Below are 20,072 nucleotides of genomic sequence, written 5' to 3'. Positions count from 1 at the left end.
TCTCATGTTTTACAAGTGATGCTGTATATTCATATGCCCTGCAGAAATTCTAAAGTATGATTTGCTTTAGGAAGTTCAATCCAGTGCTCCCAGAAGGAAGAAAGTCTAATATGCAAGGCATCTTCTATATGACATTTTTCTTGTTTGGGACAAAACAGGCATATCACCTTAGAAGTGACCAAATTGATCAAAAATGTGTTTAGAATACTCTGTGTGTGTGTGTGTGTGTGTGCACCTCTTTAGGTAAATGTCATCAAGTGATTACCTGAAATGGCAAGCGTTGAGAACAAATTAAAATAATTTAAAAAAAAAATTTTTAACGTTTATTTTTTCAACGTTTTTTATTTTTATTTTTTTTATTTTTGGGACAGAGAGAGACAGAGCATGAACGGGGGAGGGGCAGAGAGAGAGGGAGACACAGAATCGGAAACAGGCTCCAGGCTCCGAGCCATCAGCCCAGAGCCTGACGCGGGGCTCGAACTCACGGACTGGACCGCGAGATCGTGACCTGGCTGAAGTCGGACGCTTAACCGACTGCGCCACCCAGGCGCCCCTTAACGTTTATTTTTGAGACAGAGAGAGACAGAGCATGAACGGGGGAGGGTCAGAGAGAGGGAGACACAGAATCCGAAACAGGCTCCAGGCTCTGAGCTGTCAGCACAGAGCCCGACGCGGGGCTTGAACTCACAAACCGTGAGATCATGACCTGAGCGGAAGTCGGCCGCCTAACCAACTGAGCCACTCAGGCGCCCCCAAATTAAAATAATTTTTGATAACTTTACCATGAAGACACTGGTTACAATAGCCCCTTCTCATATTGCATTACCCTCAGACTGTGGGAAATCACTTGCAAAATTATTAAAGTATTTGACCATATATTTTATTTTTATAGTAATGAATCTGATATGCTCTAATCTCCTTTTGTTTCTTATGTATCTTCCATATATCATTCATTCCATTCACTTAAAGCATCATCTTCAGTTCCAGGTATTTCTGTTGGTGATTGGTCAAGAGAAGTTGAATCTTTGTATCTCACTGAGCTCAGCTCAGACGGTATCTCAGTTGATGAGGATTTCTCCCCCAAGAAAGACTTGACTGCCCCCCTAGAGAAAAAAACAAAAACAAAAATCCCTTGTGAAATGAAAACCAAAACTAAATAGATCTATATAATTTGTTCTATATAGAAGTGCCTCCTTAGTCATGATTTATTTTTAGTTTGTGTTGTATCAATTACATGGTGATAGTAGATGAGTCCTTAGACTGTACCAGAGTGTAAAGTCAGGTAAGTATTAGAAATATTTTAAAAAATGAATTAGTAGCTTATACTAACCAAGTTTGAGAGTTGTGGGAACTACAACTGGACAACACACATATACATTCAAAACACTTTTTTTAGCAATTACTATATAAAATTCTAAAAATTGCATTTCAAGCTCTTTTGTGGCTGGGAAGCAAGTCATGAGATTAGCCTGAACTGGAATAGTTGCAGGAGGTATAGAGGGTGTTGGGCTGTTTCAAGATACATATGGGAGGCATTATGGACAGAGCTTTGGATTCATCAAACAAGAAGTGGGGACAGACAAGGAGGACATCAAGCAAGGGTGATGACTCAGCTGAGCCCTTTACCTACCAGTTTATAATTATGAATATCAGTACAAAGATCACAAATATACAGATAATAACTCCTATGGTCAGCACAAAAACTAGGACTGCATCAGTGTCTGGTCGGCTTGATCTTTTCATTTGCAATTCTAGAGAAAACACACACACCTGATGGTTATTACCACTGTATAAAAAAGGAGATACATATCTAAATGGAAACTTCATATCTAAAAAACAACTTTAGAAAAATACAGGAAGAATTAGTGGAAAGAAAGTTATTAGTAAGCTTGCTCATCACCTTTGAAATGTCCTTTTCTTTCTTTCTTTCTTTTTTAATATAACTTACTGTCAAATTGGCTAACATATGTGTGTACAGTGTGCTCTTGGTTTTGGGGGTAGATTCCCATGATTCATTGCTTACATACAACACCCAGTGCTCAACCCAACAAGTGCCCTCCTCAACGCCCATCACCCATTTTCCCCTCTACACCACCCCTCATCCACCCTCAGTTTGTTTTCTGTATTTAAGAGTCTCTTATGCCTTGCCTCCCTCCCTCTCTGTTTGTAACTATTTCCTCCCTCCCTTCCCCCATGGTCTTCTGTTAAGTTTCTCAAGTTCCACTTATATATAAATGAAAATATAGGATATCTATCTTTCTCTGACTGACTTATTTCACTTAGCATAATACCCTCCAGTTCCAGCTATATTGCTGCAAATGGCAGGATTTCATTCTTTTTCATTGCCAAGTAGTATTCCATTGTATATATAAACCACATCTTCTTTATCCATTGATCAGTTGATGGACATGAAATGTTCTTTTCAAACATGCAGAAAAGTTGAAAGCATTTAACGGTGAACATCCTGTATTCCCACCACCTAGATACCATCAACATTTTACTATCCATCTGTCCATCCTTCTATAAATCCATTGATCCATCTTAATTTTTCAATGTATTTCAACGTAATTTGCTAATTTCTGCCAATTCCCCACAAAAGTCTTCAACATGCATATCATTAACTAGTTTATAATTTTTCTTTTGAGGTAAAATTTACCACAAATTGCACAAAGATTTTAAATGTACATTTATTTTGGCAAATGCAAACACACATATATAATTCAAACCCTATGAAGACTCAGGCTATTGTTATACCCCAGAGACTCCCTTTAGCCCCTCCCAGTTAACCCTTGCCCCATCCTCCAGAGGCAACTACTGTCCTGATTTTCTTTTCCACTACAGATTAGTTCTGCCTGTTCTAGAACTTTATAGGAATGGAAACATACACTATATATTCCTTAGTGTAAGGCTTTTTTTACTCAGCCTGTTTTAGAGATTCACCTACACTGCTGCATGTATCAATAGTTTTTTTTTCTTTTTTATTGACGAGTAGTAGTCCAATTTGTCTATTCATTTTCCTACTGATGGACATTCAGGCTGTTACAGCTTTAGGCTATTACAAATAAACTGCTGCAAACATTTTTATTCAAGTCATCTGCAAATGTACATTTCTCTTGGATAAATACCTAAGAGTGGAAGTGCTGGGTCATAAAGTAGAGGTACACTTTATTTTTCCAAGAAACTGTAAGATCTTTGCCCAAACTGATTGTACCCAAACTGATTGATTTCTTTTAATGAGCTAAAGTTTTTAATTTTGATGAAGCCTAATTTATCAATCTTCCCTTTTATGGTGATTGTTTTCTGAGTCATATCTAAGAAACACTTGCCTACTCCTGAATCATGCAGATATTTTCTTATGTTTCCTTTTTTAAGCTTTATGGCTTCAGTGTTTACATTTAGGACTATGATATATCTCTAATTTTTAGAAATGTTGTAAGATAGGGCTAGAGGTTTATGTTTTTATACAAATATCCACAGACTACTTTTAAATTAGACATTCTCTCCCATATCTTTCTGCTCTTCTTGCAAATAAGTCTATTAAATAGACAAAGCCAGTCTACCGTATGTATTATAACATTGTTACGTTGTATATTGGTGAAAAGCCAATTTATATCAAATTTTACTTACCTTACCAATTATATAGTTTTCTTGTGGTTCTTCCCAGTTCATAAATCACAGAACCATAAAGAATTCGTGTGAAGAAGGACCAGAGAGATTACCAAATGCAACTACTGAACTACACAGATAAGTAAACCAATGTTCAGGGAGGTTTAATGATTTGTGCAAGCTGTTTATATCTTGTAATAGTTTAATTTTGGTAAGTACCACCCTATCAGTAATAGTTTCCTGTATGTGCAATTTCAGCTGCTTATTTGTCTGGATTTTTTTCCTACTCTTTAAACATGAAGGAGTACAATTTTTCACTTTTCTTCTAATGCCAGAGGTATAAACTCAATTAGTGATCTCACTAAATAGTTTCAAGTATGACAGAGAAATCACATCATATTGATATTCCAACATTGTTAGACTTTTAAAAATCTTTTTGTTTTCGATAATTTTAGATTTAGAGACGGCAGTGAGAATTTTTAAGCTCGAATGAAAGACACCTTTTAGTATTAAAACCTGAGAAGAAGAAACGGCAAAATTCCTTGTCATTTATTCACTACCCTGCAATACTAGCCTAGAGAGGATGGAGAGTGAAATTTCTACGGGAAGTATGCGGACATTAGCAAATTATGTTGAAATGCATTGAAAAGATAATATGGATCAATGGATTTATAGAAGGATGGACAGATGGATAGTAAAATGTTGATGGTAGTATCTAGATACTTCATTTCAACAGTAGTCTTCTTGCATGGATTATTTTTATATCTTGATTACTTTTATACCTTAAAAAAAGGGGGGCTGTGTTTCCTATTGAAATTTTTTAATAAAAATAGGTGAATTTCGATGTTCTAACTTCTTAGAAAAACTAAGCTTATGCCTGCATTCGTTTTCTAGGGTACCACAAACTGGGTGACTTGAAAACAGAAATTTATTGTCTCAAAGTTCTAGAGGCTAAACGTCTGAATGCAAGGTGTTGGTAAGGCCTTGCTCCCTCCAAAGTCTCTGGGGGCAGATCCTTCCTTTCTTCTTCCTGCTTCTGGTGGCCCCAGATGTTCCCTGACTTGTGGCAACATAACCCTAATCTCTGCCTCTGCTTTCACATGGCTGTCTTCTTCCTGTGTGTCTTTGTGTCTTCACATGACATTCTCATCCTTCTCATTCTGTATTTGTGTCCAAATTTCCCTCTTCTTATAAGGATACCAGTCATAGTGAATTAAAGGCCCACTCCATTCTAGTATGTATGACCTTATGTTAACTGAACAAATTACATCTGCAATGATCCTATTTCCAAATACAGTCACATTCTGCGGTTCTGGGAGTTAGGACTTAAGAAAGGAAACACAATTCAATCCATAACAATGTCTGATTATAAAGACAACTGTTGTGGAAGTGAAAAATCTGATGTAAAGGGAATGGATGGGAAATTTTCATTAACTAAATCATATTTACCCTAACAATATTGCAATTGTGTACTTGTTTCAAGCCAGTGCCATATTGTGGTGACATTTATACATTTATAGACAAAATATTTGTTCAATGTCCAAATAGCCAAAAGGGTCTATCGCAGTGATGTTCCCAATTGTCAAAAGAAACTGATACCAAAGTGTTCTGAAAACATTTTGTCATTTAACCAGTGCATGTCCTGAGATGGCAGAGCTAACCCATCAGCCCTGGACTACTTGCTACAAGAGAGAAGTCAACTTTGTCTCATTTAAGGGCTAACATTTTGGGGTCTGTGTTCTAGCCCTTAGCTTACACAATATCAAATGCATACTGACTTCTAATCATAGGAAGAGGTATGGTCTTAACAAGGATTAGGCTGTAGGGACAAAAAGAGAGAATGGCCCCCAAACCATAAATACCCTGAACTAGTTAGTACTTACTGAGATATGTTTTAGTTTGATGAGGTTTGGCCCTTTCTTGCCTTTTTTTAGTACTTTATTGAAATTATCCTTTTAATAACACTTGATATCTCAACTGAAGAGTAAGATTATTAGCTTTCACCATAAATGTTTTTTTAAAGACACTAAACACATCAAAAAAAGTTATAGTTTATTTTTAAAAGTCATCTCCAAAATATTTTAGCTTTTTTCCATTTTGATAAACGGTGTTATGCTATCTCTACAGTGTATGGTATCTCGAAACTACAGCAAAAATTCTTTACATGGGATTGAGAAATAGCTTCAAGAAATCCATGAACTCTCTTAAAATAACAGGTAGCTCTTGGCATGTTTGTTTATGTGGGCATTTTTCTGGGAAAAGCCTCTTGAATCTTGATTGGATTCTCAAAAGACCTTGTGACCAAGCCCCCTCATACCGTCAATAACAATGACAACAATGGTAAAACTAGTTAAGAACAACTGAACAAAAGAAAATAATTAGATATATTAGACATTGTAGTCTAAACTGGAAGGATACGCCCATGGATTAATTTTGCAAGAGAAGTACAGTTTCTAACATTTAAAGTTATGTTCAGGACAAGATTTGCCTTTTGTGACAAAAACTGAGGACTACATTATTGTTTCATCAAAAAAATAATTTCTTCAAATGAATAATTTTTAAAAAGCCATGTTTTGACATAACGTTTCTTAATTTTATTTATTTTACTGTGCCAAAATTGTTGTGTATCCGTGAGAATTCTATGTATGCACTTTCACTTTTGTGATAGAAGTAAAATAATATAATTCAAGTTAGAGGACTGTTCTTTGGAAACACTTCAGGAATGCACCAGTTTCTCAAAGTGAAACACATCTGACTCTACTTTGTGAAAAAGAAATTAAGCACCACTGGGGTCCCTGGGTGGCTCAGTCGGTTAAGCTTCAGCTCAGGTCATGATCTTGCAGTTCGTGGGTTCAAGCCCCGAGTCAGGCTCTGTACTGACAACTCAGCCTGGAGCCTTCTTTGGATTCTGTGTGTCTGTCTCTCTCTGCCCTTCCCCTGCTCGTGCTCTGCCTATCTCTCTCTCAAAAATAAATAAATAGTAAAAAAAAATTCTTTTTAAAGAAATTTAGCATCACCTTGTAGAAAGTCTAAATGATAAAAACCAGTGATTTACAAAATGTTGTCTCTGGACCAGCAGCACCTGGGAACTTGTTAGAAATGCAAACTATTCTGCCAGCCCCACCCAAGATCTACTGAATCAGAAGCCCTGGGGGTAGGGTTATCAATCTGTGTTGCAAGGTGTCCTCCAGATGATTTTGATGCTTTTTAAAATTTGATATAAGCAAACAAAAACATTACTGGGCACTTACCACTTGTTGTATAGACTGTGAATTTAATAGATGCTACTATTTCATTATTATCCAAGGTGGCACACTCGAAAACCAAGGGGCGAACTTCCCTGCGTACTTCCAGGATTGCTGAATCATTTGCAAGGATAACAGGTTGCTATTTAAAAAGGAAAAAAAAAGTCCTAATATTCTTTATGTGGACTTAAGATCAGGAAACAATTTATTCCTCATAACAAAAGAGTAGTCACTGTCTTTCAGTCTAGGACAGTAATTAATTATACACATGGATTTTAGAGTCAGGCAATCCAGACAATCAAGTACCAACCTTACCATTTCCTGCCTATGTGACCCAGGACAAGTTTCCCACTGCTTCTCAGTTATTTATCTGTAAAATGGGTGTAATGATAAGGATTACCTCATAGATTGTTATGTGGGTTAACAGAAATTGTAGCACTTGGTGTATGTCTGACACTTAATAAGCCCTCAATTAATGTTAGCTACTATTATCCTGATACAACTCCTAGGCAAACAAATGAAAAATTTGCTTCCAAAGTAGAAAACTTTATATAAAATGGATGTTTTTAAGTTCTGATAATAGCTGACCCCAAGACATATATAAAGACTTAGCCCCATTTAATAATGAAAAATTTTAAATTTCAGTAATAACAAAGTTGTAAGATTTTTAACTTCATTTTTGCAAACTGTTTCTAAAGAGAGAGTTTTCTGAAAGCCATCAAGCACGGGGACACAAATTTTATCACTCACTAGAAAGCACCACATTACATACATTCATGACTTACTTGCTCTGGCCTTAGAAGTTTCCAAATATATTTGAAACGATTTACAGGAGATATATGAGTACATGCCATTCTAACACTGTCAAGACTTTCTGAAATTGGTCTACCCCCTAAAAACAAGGAAAATTAAATACATATATACCATTGGGCATTATAAATTGCTTTATACAAAGGCTACTTTTAAAAGCCACTATATAAATTATAAAATCAATCTTTTTAAATCAATTATATGCTGGACGTTATCAAAATTATTATTGAGAGTTTGAGTGTAGAAGAGCAGAAGGAATAATGGATGCAAAGTAAAGTCATTAAAAGAAGCAGTTGGGAGACACCATAGCTGTCTGTTCCTTCTGCAGAATATATAGCAAAGGCAACCAATTTAGTGATCTATTAGATTAAACTTTGAGATCTGCTAGTGGCTTTCCATTTATTGGTTAGGGATTCCATTTATTGATTAGGATTACCACTAGAGGTAATGAACTCTCAAAGTAGTGTAATTTGACATAGAACAGACCTCAAAGTTCTCAGCTTAAAGTCTGCCAATCTATTGATAATCATGCCAATCACTTGTCAGGACCAAAGTGTCAAAAGTATTTCACTATAGCACAGCCTTGATCACAGGCCCTGAGTATAATAAGGTTCTAGTGTATTACAGAGAATATACGTTAAATTTTAGACATAACTGAAAAAATGTAAAGCAAAAATGGAAAGGTACTCAGAGCTATTACTGTCTAGAAAACTGGAATTTTAAGCTTTATTAAGTTTCCTTTCAGTATTGATCAGCTCCTTCCACTCATGGCAGCCTGAGGTTAAGGCTATTTCCCCACAGTAAACTTTTCCCTTCTGTCTCCCCCCCCCAACACAGAGTCCAACTCACAGCCACAATCTACTGGTCCACGGCATTCTTCCACCCGTACAATACACTTGGATTCACCTCCAGGGCATCCATTTGTTAGGATAACTTCTCTAATACCAACACCTTTGGTAAAAGAAACCAGCAAGTGTTAAGAAAAATTCATTCCACTTTCTTTTCTTTTTCCACCTAGGCTTTTTTTTTTTTTTTTTTGAGACTTCTAATTTCAGAAGTTAAATTCCTAACTTCAGGGAGGTAATGCTTAGAATTATTTTATGCCCCTCATTTTGAATTATTTCATAAAACAGCATTTCCCAAAGTGAGTTACATGAAACACTAGTTCCTCTGGTTGTTAGCATAAGAAAAGGGATTCCACAATTAGACATTTGAAAATGATACATTAAATAAAATTAAAGGGTCCTCTTTATTTACAGAATTTGGGGAGAACTTTGAATATGCTAAGGAAATTAATGTGCTATAGTGTATAAGCTTTCACTGATTGAAGAATTAAAATTTTTACATTTTAACATTTTTGAAATCAGAATTTACCTTTGAATTGACAACATGTGACAAATTGGCCGCATTTTTCCATTTTAGAGGTGCATAAAATATGCTTCTTATTGCTGATAAAGTCTTAGATTTGATGAAATACAGTAGTACACAGGATCTCCCAAGTTCATCTGGCATGGAACTTTTAGAAGAGATTTTGGAACTCTAGAGAACATTCCCAAAATCACATTATATTTTTTCTTTTTTAAATGTTTATTTATTTGTTTTGAGAGGGGGGAAGGGGCAGAGAGGCCATGGGGGGGGGAGCGGAGAGAATTCCAAGCAGGCTCCACATTGTTAGTGTAGAACCAGAGAGCTCGAACTCAAGAACTGTGAGATCATGACCTGAGCTGAAATCAAGAGTCAGAAGCTTAATGAAATGGACCACCCAGGTGCCCTGCCAGAATCACATTTTAAAACACAAATGATGCTTTTTAATATTTAGATTAGTAAAATCTAAATTAGATTTAGTAAAATCTAAATATTTAGATTAGTAAAATCTATATTAAATATAGGAGGAGAAACTATTAAATCTCAATTGCTAGTAAGATACTCTCTTTAGAATTACCACACTTTTTTACAACAAGAAATCAAGTCTTTACTAACAGATCTCAGATCTCCACTGGGTTTGCCTTTCATTGCCAGAATTGAGGAACATGATAAATGCTCAATCAGTGACATGATAAACATGTTGTATGGATAAGTAACCTGTGATAAGACAGTGTAGTCACAGGCTAAGGAACAGTACATCTTGATTTCCTTGTCTACCAGATTCCCTCTTTCAGCCTCTAAAGATGTTAATCATAAAACCCATTCTCAAGGGCAAGTTGAAGTCAACTTACAACAGTGACAGATGACTTACAACAGTGCTTCTCAAACTTTAGAGTGCATGCAATCACCTGGAAATCTTATTAACACGCAAATTCTGATTCAGTAGGTCTGGAGTAGGTTCTGAGATTCTGCGTTTCTAACAAGCTCCCAGGAGATGCTGATGCAGCTAGTCTATGGACCAAACTTTGAGTAGCAAGGGAGAGGACTCTACATGAGATAAGGAGATGAAGATTGGGAGAGAAAAGGTCTTTTTTTAAATTATGTTTTTATTTTAATTCCAGTGTAGTTAACATACAGTGTTATGTTAGTTTTGGGTATACAATATAGTGATTCAACAATTCTATGCATTACTCAGTGCTCATCATGATAAGTATACTCTTTGAGGAAAGATTTCTTTTGATTAAAAGAGATGCCTGAGAATGGTTGCAGTATAGCTCTGCTTGAATTTATGAAAGGTACCTCACTAGATGCACAGCCTTATTCTGAACTGCATAAATATTTTCCAAGCAAATTCAATTAGGAATTTATTTAGCCAAATATAGTTCATTGCGATGATATGTGTAGGTGTGAGATTTTCTGTAAGTCCAAGTAAACCTAAAAATCTGCCTGGGTATTCCAGAAAAAGAAAATTTTTTGACTGCTAAAATATTGTTTTGGGAGTTCAATAGAATCATCACCAAAGCACATTTTTCCCCTCTAAATAGTTCTGTTATAAACCAAAAAAGTTTGAAAATATTTTAAAATATTTTAGATGTGAAATATTACCTTTTATGGTTTATCTTTCTCCTTAGAATTTATCACCATCTGACATGTTACATGTTTGAATATTATTTTTCTCTTTGCCCCTACTAAAATATACACTCCTTGAAGGCAAGGAGTTTCCTCTGCTTTATTCCAGCACCTGTAACAATGCCTGGCACATAGTAGGCAAAATTCAAAAAATGATTTGATGAATGAGCAAATATATAATTTTTGAAACACATCTTTAAATAATAGAGTAATACACTATAAATTACTAGAATTGTCTTAAAAATAATTCTATACCTGTGAAAATTTCTCAAGCAAGCAGCAAAATAAAGATATAAATTACAAATGAATATTCACAGGTTTATTACATGTATTCCTCTCATTTCTGACTCTGACCCAGTAAGAAGTTAAGGTAAAAAAAAATAGTTTTAAAATTATCTTAAGAGGCAGAAGGTAGAACAGTGGTTGTCAGGAGCTGGGGGAAGGGGAGAGAGCAGGGAGTTCATGTTTAATGGGTATGGAGTTTTCATTTTGGGATGATGAAAAAATTCTGGAGATGGATGGTGGTAATCATTGTACAACAATATGAACATGTTTAAGATTACCAAGTCGTACATTTAAAAATGATAAAAATAGTAAATTTTATGTTAGGTTTATTTTGCCACAATGAAAATATATTATCTTAAATATAAATAATTCAGGTGTAGTTTAAAAAGCAATTCTGCTCTACATCTGCATGGATTGCTGTCTTCTTACCCTTTGGTTTTTGTCTTTCCCTCCCATCACTATCCTTTTTGCAAGACAGGTTCTAATTTAGAATAAACGGAATTTCATTGTGAGTTATCTATTGTCTTCTCAGCATGCTAGTCTGTCTATAGTGGTTCTCAAAGTGGTTGTTAAAAGATGGTCTTTTAACCAGCAGCATCAGCTTTATTTGTAAACTTGTTTAGAAATACAAATTCTTAGGCTCCTCCAAAGACCAAGTGAGTTAGGAACTCAGGGTAGGTCCAGCAGCTTGGGTTTTAACAAGCTCTGCAGGCACTTAGGGTGGACACTTAAGTTTGAGAAACACTGGTCTATTATAGCACATGTACCCTTAATCCCACCCTCATATGAGAGATATTATGTCCAATTTCTATTCATGGAATGATGGAAAAAAGTCATAGTTTGTGAATATTATCTTCCCCCCAAGCTAATACCTCTTTTCCCCAAGACATAACATATGTATTGGAGAAATGTAGAATTTATAATAGAGTATTACAAATACACAAATTTCTTGATAGATTTGCCACGCAGTGTGTGGGAAGACATCTGTGAGATGCATCGGAAGATCTTCATCTTCTGAACATCTGTGAGATAAACTTTTACTTAGTGAAGGCAGTTTAAGTGCCAAAAAAATATAGGAAGCCGGCTTAAAATAAGACTTAGGGGTTATGAACTGACAATATCTTACCTTTTGAGCTTTGTGTGCAAATTATAGTTTAAGAGATAAATAAGGGCACACAAATTACAAATAAAAATTGTCAACAGCTTTTACCTTTCCTTCCCGCCAAATTATAATATTGTTGATTTATCTGCTCTATGCTACTTACCACATGTAACGGTGCACATCCCAAATTCTACTTCTTTGACTGCTGTATTATTTGAAACTAAATATAAAGTGCAAAGATACATTATTTGATCATGTAAAAACTTTTTTAAGTGAAAAACTACTTGAGGGTGAAGGATACAAGCATTCATGGGAAGCAGATAGTTTTTAACATTAATCAAAAAAAAGTTTTTTAACTTTTTAAATCAGAAAAGTAATGTCATTCCTAGTACATCTTCTATTATTGCTTAAATCAAAAGAAGCCTAAATCGTGAAAGTAATGAATTAAATTAGGAAATACCTTGCAAAGAAGGTCTATATTTAAACTCTTATATAAATTAAAAATAATGTTTTTTCATCAACTTAATACATAGTGAGTTAAAGTTCTATAGGTCAGAAAAACAAAACAAAACAAAAGCCTACCAACTGTAAGGCCCGATTTTTTCTATTCTCTATTTTCTAAAAAAAAATTGTGAGTGCATCATTTCCATCCAAAAATAAGTCTTTATCCCAAATGTTCACTAAAATCTCTGTTATAGGTTGGTTCTATACATTCTTAAGTTAAGATGATAGATTATTCCCAAGAATTTATCCCAACACTTTATTTATCAGGATAATTTATGAATATACATGTGTTTGAGTAGTTAAATATTATTGCTTTCAAATCACATTTCTCTGCTTCTAATCTGGCATGATTTCCACCAGCCAATTCTTCACAGCAGATTAGAACTAATATCTCAATATAAAAAATATTACATGAGGGGTTAGAATTTTTTTTAAAGCATTGCATCCTAAATTAACAATATTACATGGGAAAGTGCATTGGAATTGGGGTCCACATTGCTTCTTCTACCACTAATCATCTGAGTTTGATCAAATTACTTAAAACTCTGTCAGGCCTACTTAACTCTTCTGCAAAAGTCTGAAAAGGAAAATCTATCTTATTTGATGATTGTAAGAATTAAATGAGATAACATATGTGAAAACATTCTGTAACTTATTTACTGCTGCAAACATGCTTAAGATAGCATAACTTCATTCACAGTCAGTGCACATCACAGTTTTTCCTATTTTGATTACTGTAAGACAATACATTCATAAACACTGTTATTCTATACTTACAAGCACCAAACATACTGAATAATAGTATGCTGTTGGTGTATACATGTTAAGTAAATTAATATTGACTTTGTTAAATTATTTGGCCTATCATGATCAATTTTGAAATGACATTTTTGCTTGAAATGCTTGGATACTTTCTGCTGGCACATTATGAGATATAAATTAAAAGACAAATCTTGAACATAGAAAACATAGTTAGGAAGATGAGTATTAGCTTTTAAATACAACTTCTTTTAAAAAACCATTAGAAAAAACTATTAATCAGCGCCACTATTCACTACCTATGCAACTTTGGGAAAGTTACTTAAGCTCTCCTAACTCCAGAAAAAGACTGGATTTAATCAGATGATCTCTAAAGTCCCTTTTGGCTTTGATTGCCCATTAGGTCATTCAATGATTTTCTTTTTATTTTATTTTTTGAGAAAGAGAGAATGAGTGTGGGTGGGGCAGAGGGGACAGAGGGAGAGAGAGAGAGAGAGAGAGAGAGAGAGAGAGAGAACCTTAATCAGACTCCACACTCAGCATGGAGCCCATCCCCATGACCCTGGGATCATGACCTGAGCTGAAATCAAGAGTCAGATGCTCAACTGACTGAGCCACCCAGGCACACCTCAATATCAGAGTTTTTGTTTTTTTTTTTTTTAAAGTTTATTCATTTTTGAGAGAGAGAGAGAAAGAGAGAATGAGCAACCATGAGCAGGGGAGGGGCAGAGAGAGAGAGAGGGAGATACAGAATCCAAAGTAAGCTCCAGGCTCTGAGCTGTCAGCACAGAGCCCAATGCGGGGCTCGAACTCACAAACTGCGAGATCATGACCTGAGCCAAAGTTGGATACTTAACAAACTGAGCCACCCAGGTGCCCCCAACTTTCATTTTTGATGGGAATCCTATACTGGTGAGTCACAGAAATTACATGTACCTGGACTTCAGTGTGATATTTGTCAAAATTTCCTGTTATATATCTATGAGTAAAAAGGAAAAATACAGTCTGAATGTCAGTAAACTTTTTATGTGTAACTTGCTAAACAGTAATATCCACTGATGCTAAGTAATTGCTTGGTGCCAATTTGTAAGGAATGATGTGTCACAGGACTCTGTCCTGTTTAATATTTTTATTACTGACTTGGAAAATATTGGTATCCTGCTGACTGAATCCAGAGATTCTGAAAAACTAGAAAGGATAGCAAATATGTTTGAAAATAAATCTGGCTCTAAAAATGACAGGTTGGAATACCAGGCAAGTCTAACAAAATGAAACCTTAAGAGAAATAAAAATCTTACATATAGAGCCGAAAGCTAACTGTCCCCAAAATACTAACAGGCTGTCTTAACTTGATAGAAGAACAGGTGAAAATGAGTAGAAATTTCAATAGTAACTTCAATAGGAGTCAAGAATGTGATGAGTCTTCCTTAAAAATCTACTGGGTTTTAGACTTTACTAATAAAAGCCTGGCATCCACCATGATGTAGATAATGATCCTCATCTTTTTTGTTCTGGCAAATCCTGGAATGTTTTCTTCAATTCTCATCACACTTTAACTGTTGGTATATACCATCAGAATCCAATTTTAACTTTTGAGTTTCTTTTTTAAGAGTTTATATGTAAGGTTGATATTTCATAACTTTTACTCTTTCTTAGAGGTGTTCCAAAGAAAAAGAGAAAATACAGTTATATTTATATAGGATAAAACTTATTTTATAGAATGAAACTCATTCTATTTTGCAATTATTTTTTTTTTTATTTTGCAATTATTATGTAGGTCTGTTCTTGGTTCTTTTATAAATGTAAGCTTATAGGTATAGGATAACTATAAATCTAAGGGTTTAGGTATAGGTATATCATTATGTTTATAAAAGGTATAAAAGGTATGGGGGTATAAGGGGTATGAGTATAAATCTAACATAATATCTTAGTAATTTTTCCTATATTTTTAAACATTTTGTTATTTCATCATCTGTAATGATTGATTTCATTATTACTTATTGATCATTCCTAGCTGTGTGTTTTTTTTTTTAAAGACTAAGACAACAAAATGGAAGAGTGGTTGGAATTGCCTAGAAAGATGATGTGGCTGTAAAATAAATCATAACCATTATATCATCCTTTGTTTTATTTCTTTGTCCAAAAAAATTGCATCATCTTTCAGAAAGATATAAAAGAACTCTAGATGCACCTTTCTTCTCGTCCATTTTCATCTTTCATTGAACATAGTTGAGGTTTTTGAATTTCGTTTTTTGGTTTTTGGTCCATAAAAGGAGAAGAAAATTGACAGAGAGAAACATTTCACAATTGTTGGATGAATCGGAAGATGAACATAGAGATAGAGAGCAGCACCTTAAATGCTAAGGATGATGGTGAAATTGATTCCATAAACAAAAGGAGAGATGATAACTTAAATATCCTAGATGAATTTTCTATAACTCAAGAGTCAATGGATTAATGAGTATTACATTTCTAAAGATGAAAAGGATATATAGTATTTTCATTCAGTTAGTCTTTCAACAGGAAAGACTTGATCTTGAAATGTTTTGTGAAAATAAACTGGACCATACTATTTTGCTAAAAGGATATGGACAATATTCTTTTCTTTTCAAAGCTCCTTATACCCCAAAATTTACTTGATAAGGTTTGTAAATGGACAGATCATGATGGCAGGTATGTATACAAAGGTAACTAAGAGAAAATAGATGATGTAGAAATGAATAAAATTCATTGGGTCAATCATCTAATTGGTATTTATAAATCTAAAATGAAAGTATTTTGCAATTAGGGAGCAAAGAACATGGCCATCTTCTCATCAACAAAATATGTGGCTTCATAGTTTTCAAAAGTATTGTGTTTTGACAATGCAAGTGCAAAAAGAACCAAAGGAATAAACTAGAATCTATTAGAGATGTACTTGAAATCTGGAATCAGTATTTATAAGATGGATACATTCCAGATTCATACATAACAGTTAATGAGCATTTAGTTGCATTCAAAGTGCCTTGCCCATCTAGGGTATATACATCTTCAAAACCAGGAAATATGGAATAAAAATTTGTAGTTTTCCATATTTACATTCTTATTAAAATTTCATTTAAGTTGCTTCATTAACCCTTTATTCTTGTAAATTACTTGTAAAATGCTTTAAAATCTAAAAAAAAAGTGAACTGGATAGCAAATAGTGATGACTGCTTTTACTGGTCCGTGGAGGGTTGAGGGGCTTTGTCAAATTTTAATAATGGCTCTAGAAAATTTCCAATCTTAGACACTTCCAATTAGTTATGGTTCTGGATTCTCACTCTTCCCAGGAAAAAACAACTACGCATGAAATTGTACATATAAAATTCCAAAAGGTAGACCCCCTAAAGTTCACAGATGACAAAACTGAGACAGTGAGAGAATAAAATACCTTGCCTACATTTGAATTGTATCTAAGACATTATAACTTCATTGTCTGGATTTAGCCTAAACTCTATTTAGCACATTACAGGTAGAACTATCCCTTGAACAGTTTAATACTAAAATTGTTAATTATTTTTAAAACTAGAGTGAAGCAACAGCGATTCTGCCTTAAAACATGTTTTCTCGCCTAGTCTCTTTCACACTTCCAAAGTCAAGGACCTCGCCAAACTCCCTGTAATGTTATCAAGGCAATACAAACCTACATCTCACCATTAACCTCAGATAGTCAATTTCTTTCTGTCGCTGAGGGTCACTATGTCATCAGGAAATAAAAGAAAGGCTAATAAATACAGCACCTATTCTGTATGTCTAGGAGATGTGAGACTGCCAAGGAAATTAAAAGAATCTCAGCCAGGTCATTTATGGGGTAAGGGAATCAGTCTCCTTGAGCTGCAAATCTGCAACTGGTTTTCTACCAACCAGAATGTGTTACTAACCAATAAAACATATTTAATGGCTTGTCAAGTTTTATTGCTTAATGACCCAGCAGAATAAGGCAAATTTACGAAACAAGCACAGACTCATTCCCCCTTGGCTAACAGGTATTATCCAACAAAACCACTAGTTGGATCCTTAATAGATGTTTCCTACTACTACCATTCCATTGTGGATAGAAGTGGAACGTACAAATATCGTATCACCAGGCTACAGAGGTGCTAAAAGGTGGAGCTGCATGAAGCTGGCAAGGGGCTTCTGGGCAGTTTTGTCAGCATTTTGGTCTAAGATGTGTCACAGAGAGGGGGATTCTTAATTCCAATGAGTTCCAACCTAAAGATCAAATGTGGAAAGTAGTACAACCTCAAAGTAATTTGGAACCTCAAAAAAATTAAAAAAAATAAAATGGGAAAGACATAGAACTACAAGGAGTCAAAATAATTCCTGTTGGTGAGAGGCTACTTCCTACTCCTACTCCTTAACAACAACAACAACAACAAAAAAGCACATATAACAATTTCTATCATGTGCTTGTTTTTCTTGGCACAGTCTCTTCAAGGCCAATAGGCATATGAAAAACAAGGCCAATAGGCATATGAAAAAAAGTATAAAGTCAGGCTGTTTGCAATTGAGCTCTACAGATGCTAACAGGGATAATAATTCTCATTGTCCTCAGACAGAAAGCAGGGCTTTGCCTCCGGCTGGTCCACGTTAAGGAGCCTCCCGCCCTCACCATCCTCTTCTGGCAGAGTTTGGGCCTCGCTCTCAGCCTCGGCCTCGGCCTCGTTCTCGGCCTCCTCCTCGCCCTCATTCTCGCCCTCGCCCTCGGGGGCCAAGCTGGGATCCTGGACGGCAGTGACGTTCGTCCCACACGCGGACCGGAGGCCCGCCAGGAGAAGCCAACCCACGGTCAGCAGCAGCCCGTTGGAGCAGCCCGCGCCCCCGGGGCTCATGGTTCTCGGCCCCGACGGCCCACCAAGACACAGTCGCAGCCGCCCGCTCCCGACAAGAGGTGCGTCGAAGAGAGGAGCCGCCAGACTCCGAAGCTCCGCGCCGCTCCAGGTAACCATTGAGGCGTCACAGCTCGTCACCGGCAAGCGGAACGCCTCCCGGGCTCCTAGCGCCCTTGGAACGCGCGCGAGGCCGCCCGTAGCGCCTCGCCCGGCACTTCCGACTGGGCTTAGGCCGCGCGGCTCGCTTTCTGGCGTTGCAGGTGCTCAGGCGGTGGCAGGAGCTGCGCTCATTTCCTCAGTTACTAAGCAACCCGCCAGCTTTTCCCTCTGGTCTTGCTTGCTCACCCTTGTCTCTTCTGAAACACGTTCGTCCTTCCTACGCTTACTCTTCTCCAAACCATATCCCTAGACCCACGAAGCACTCTTCATGTGACTTGGATCCAGATTCCTTGTACAGGATATCCTACTCAGCATGTATCAAGAAGGATTTGTCATAACCTCATTAAGTATGGTGCCGCAAACCAGATCCATATCTGCAGGCGAGGCTTGATCTGCAGAGGATATAGGACCCTCCTTCTTGGCTCTGAAATCTGTTGTTAACAATAGACTGGAGTGTTGTTTAGTTTTTAAGATTTTGTGCTGTGCCATCAATTCCCCAATTCCCCGTAGGGCTTCTTTACGCTAGATTAGGTGGTAGGGAGAGAAAAAGGAAAAGGGGAGGGTGCGTCTGTTGCCAAGCTTCTTCTACCACGTTCAATATTTAGATAGATGATGTTTTTGTAACCAAATCTAGAACGTAACCTTTGTTCCTGTTAATTTCTGTCTTCTTGCTTTGGGCCTGTGTTTTAAGCCTCATTGAGATTTTTTTCAACTCTGAATCTGTCGTCTAACATATTAGATAGTTCTCCCAAGTTTGATTTGGAAAATATGTCTCTTTCAGATCAGTAACAAAAATGTTAAAAGGGGCAACAAGCTAAGAATAAAGCACTAAGAGGCCATTCTCTGACAATAATCCATTAATCCACACATTGATTTAACCCAAGAATCAATTCTTTTACCAAAAAAGAAATCCCGCCTTTTTCTAAGGTTGAATCAGACTGGAAGCAAGAATCCATGGCATTGCCACTTGAATCAAAAAACCTTAGATATAAGTATAACTCCCCATTGCCCTCTTAATGGTATTCAGTGTCAATATGCCCAATTATATCATAGAAATAAATGAAATCCCATTAAATTCCTTCCATGATGGTGTTGTAAGGGTTAAATTGTAGTGTAGGGCTAACCTGTAGCCTTGGGAAATAACAGCTTTGTTTTGACACTGTAGGTTAAGAGATAACAGCCTTGTCCTATCAATCAAGGGAACAAAAGTTCAAGAGAAATCAACTGGATTGGTGTTTGATTGGATCTGGCCAAGGGCATGTTGAGAACTTTGAAAAAGTGGGCCAGAGGCAGGGTCAAGGAGGTCAGCTGGTTGCGGCTTAACCGGCTTAACCGCAGAAGGTCTGAACTGTTTCCACCCCCATCTGGGAACTATTTCTTTGTTCCCAGGTGATGATAAGATGATGTGGTCGGCTATAAAACTCTGTACCCAGGATGTTCGAGGCCGCACTCTGGTCAAGTGTGTTGGTCCCGATCAGTCAGCCTTGTCTCTCATTGCAATAAACTTTGTTGTGACTGTCACTGGTGCCCATAGCATTCTGTTTCAGGAATCGTGTGGATGCAACAGTGTTAATTTCAACAAGTCTGCTTTAATTAATTTAGGCTTCTTTAAGAACAGAAACATAGACTTTGTAATCAAAAGTTTAGAAATCATGTAATACTCCAATCCCTTCATTTTTCAGTGAGGAGATTAAGAACTGGCTTTCTAGTAAATGCCTCACATAAGATCATCCCGCAAATTATTTGTAAAGCAGG

The 20,072-nt window shown here is 36.2% G+C and overlaps 1 protein-coding gene across 1 annotated transcript; it reads right to left on the bottom strand.

The window, feature by feature from the left end:
• Positions 1-855: 855 nt before the first annotated feature.
• On the bottom strand, positions 856-18,257 carry SPACA1 (sperm acrosome associated 1). Its single transcript, XM_058734681.1, has 7 exons — positions 17,939-18,257; positions 12,206-12,262; positions 8,511-8,612; positions 7,637-7,743; positions 6,858-6,993; positions 1,631-1,751; positions 856-1,103 (listed from the first exon to the last, which is right to left on the bottom strand). The coding sequence occupies exons 1-7, from the start codon at positions 18,156-18,158 to the stop codon at positions 947-949; spliced, it is 900 nt and encodes a 299-aa protein (XP_058590664.1). The 5' UTR covers positions 18,159-18,257; the 3' UTR covers positions 856-946.
• Between the last annotated feature and the right edge of the window lie 1,815 nt (positions 18,258-20,072).

This window comes from Neofelis nebulosa, chromosome 6 (genome assembly GCF_028018385.1).
Source record: "Neofelis nebulosa isolate mNeoNeb1 chromosome 6, mNeoNeb1.pri, whole genome shotgun sequence".
NCBI classification, from domain to species: Eukaryota; Metazoa; Chordata; class Mammalia; order Carnivora; family Felidae; genus Neofelis; species Neofelis nebulosa.
The sequence above is the reverse complement of the archived record's forward strand: the minus strand, read 5'-3'. Positions and strand labels throughout refer to the sequence as shown.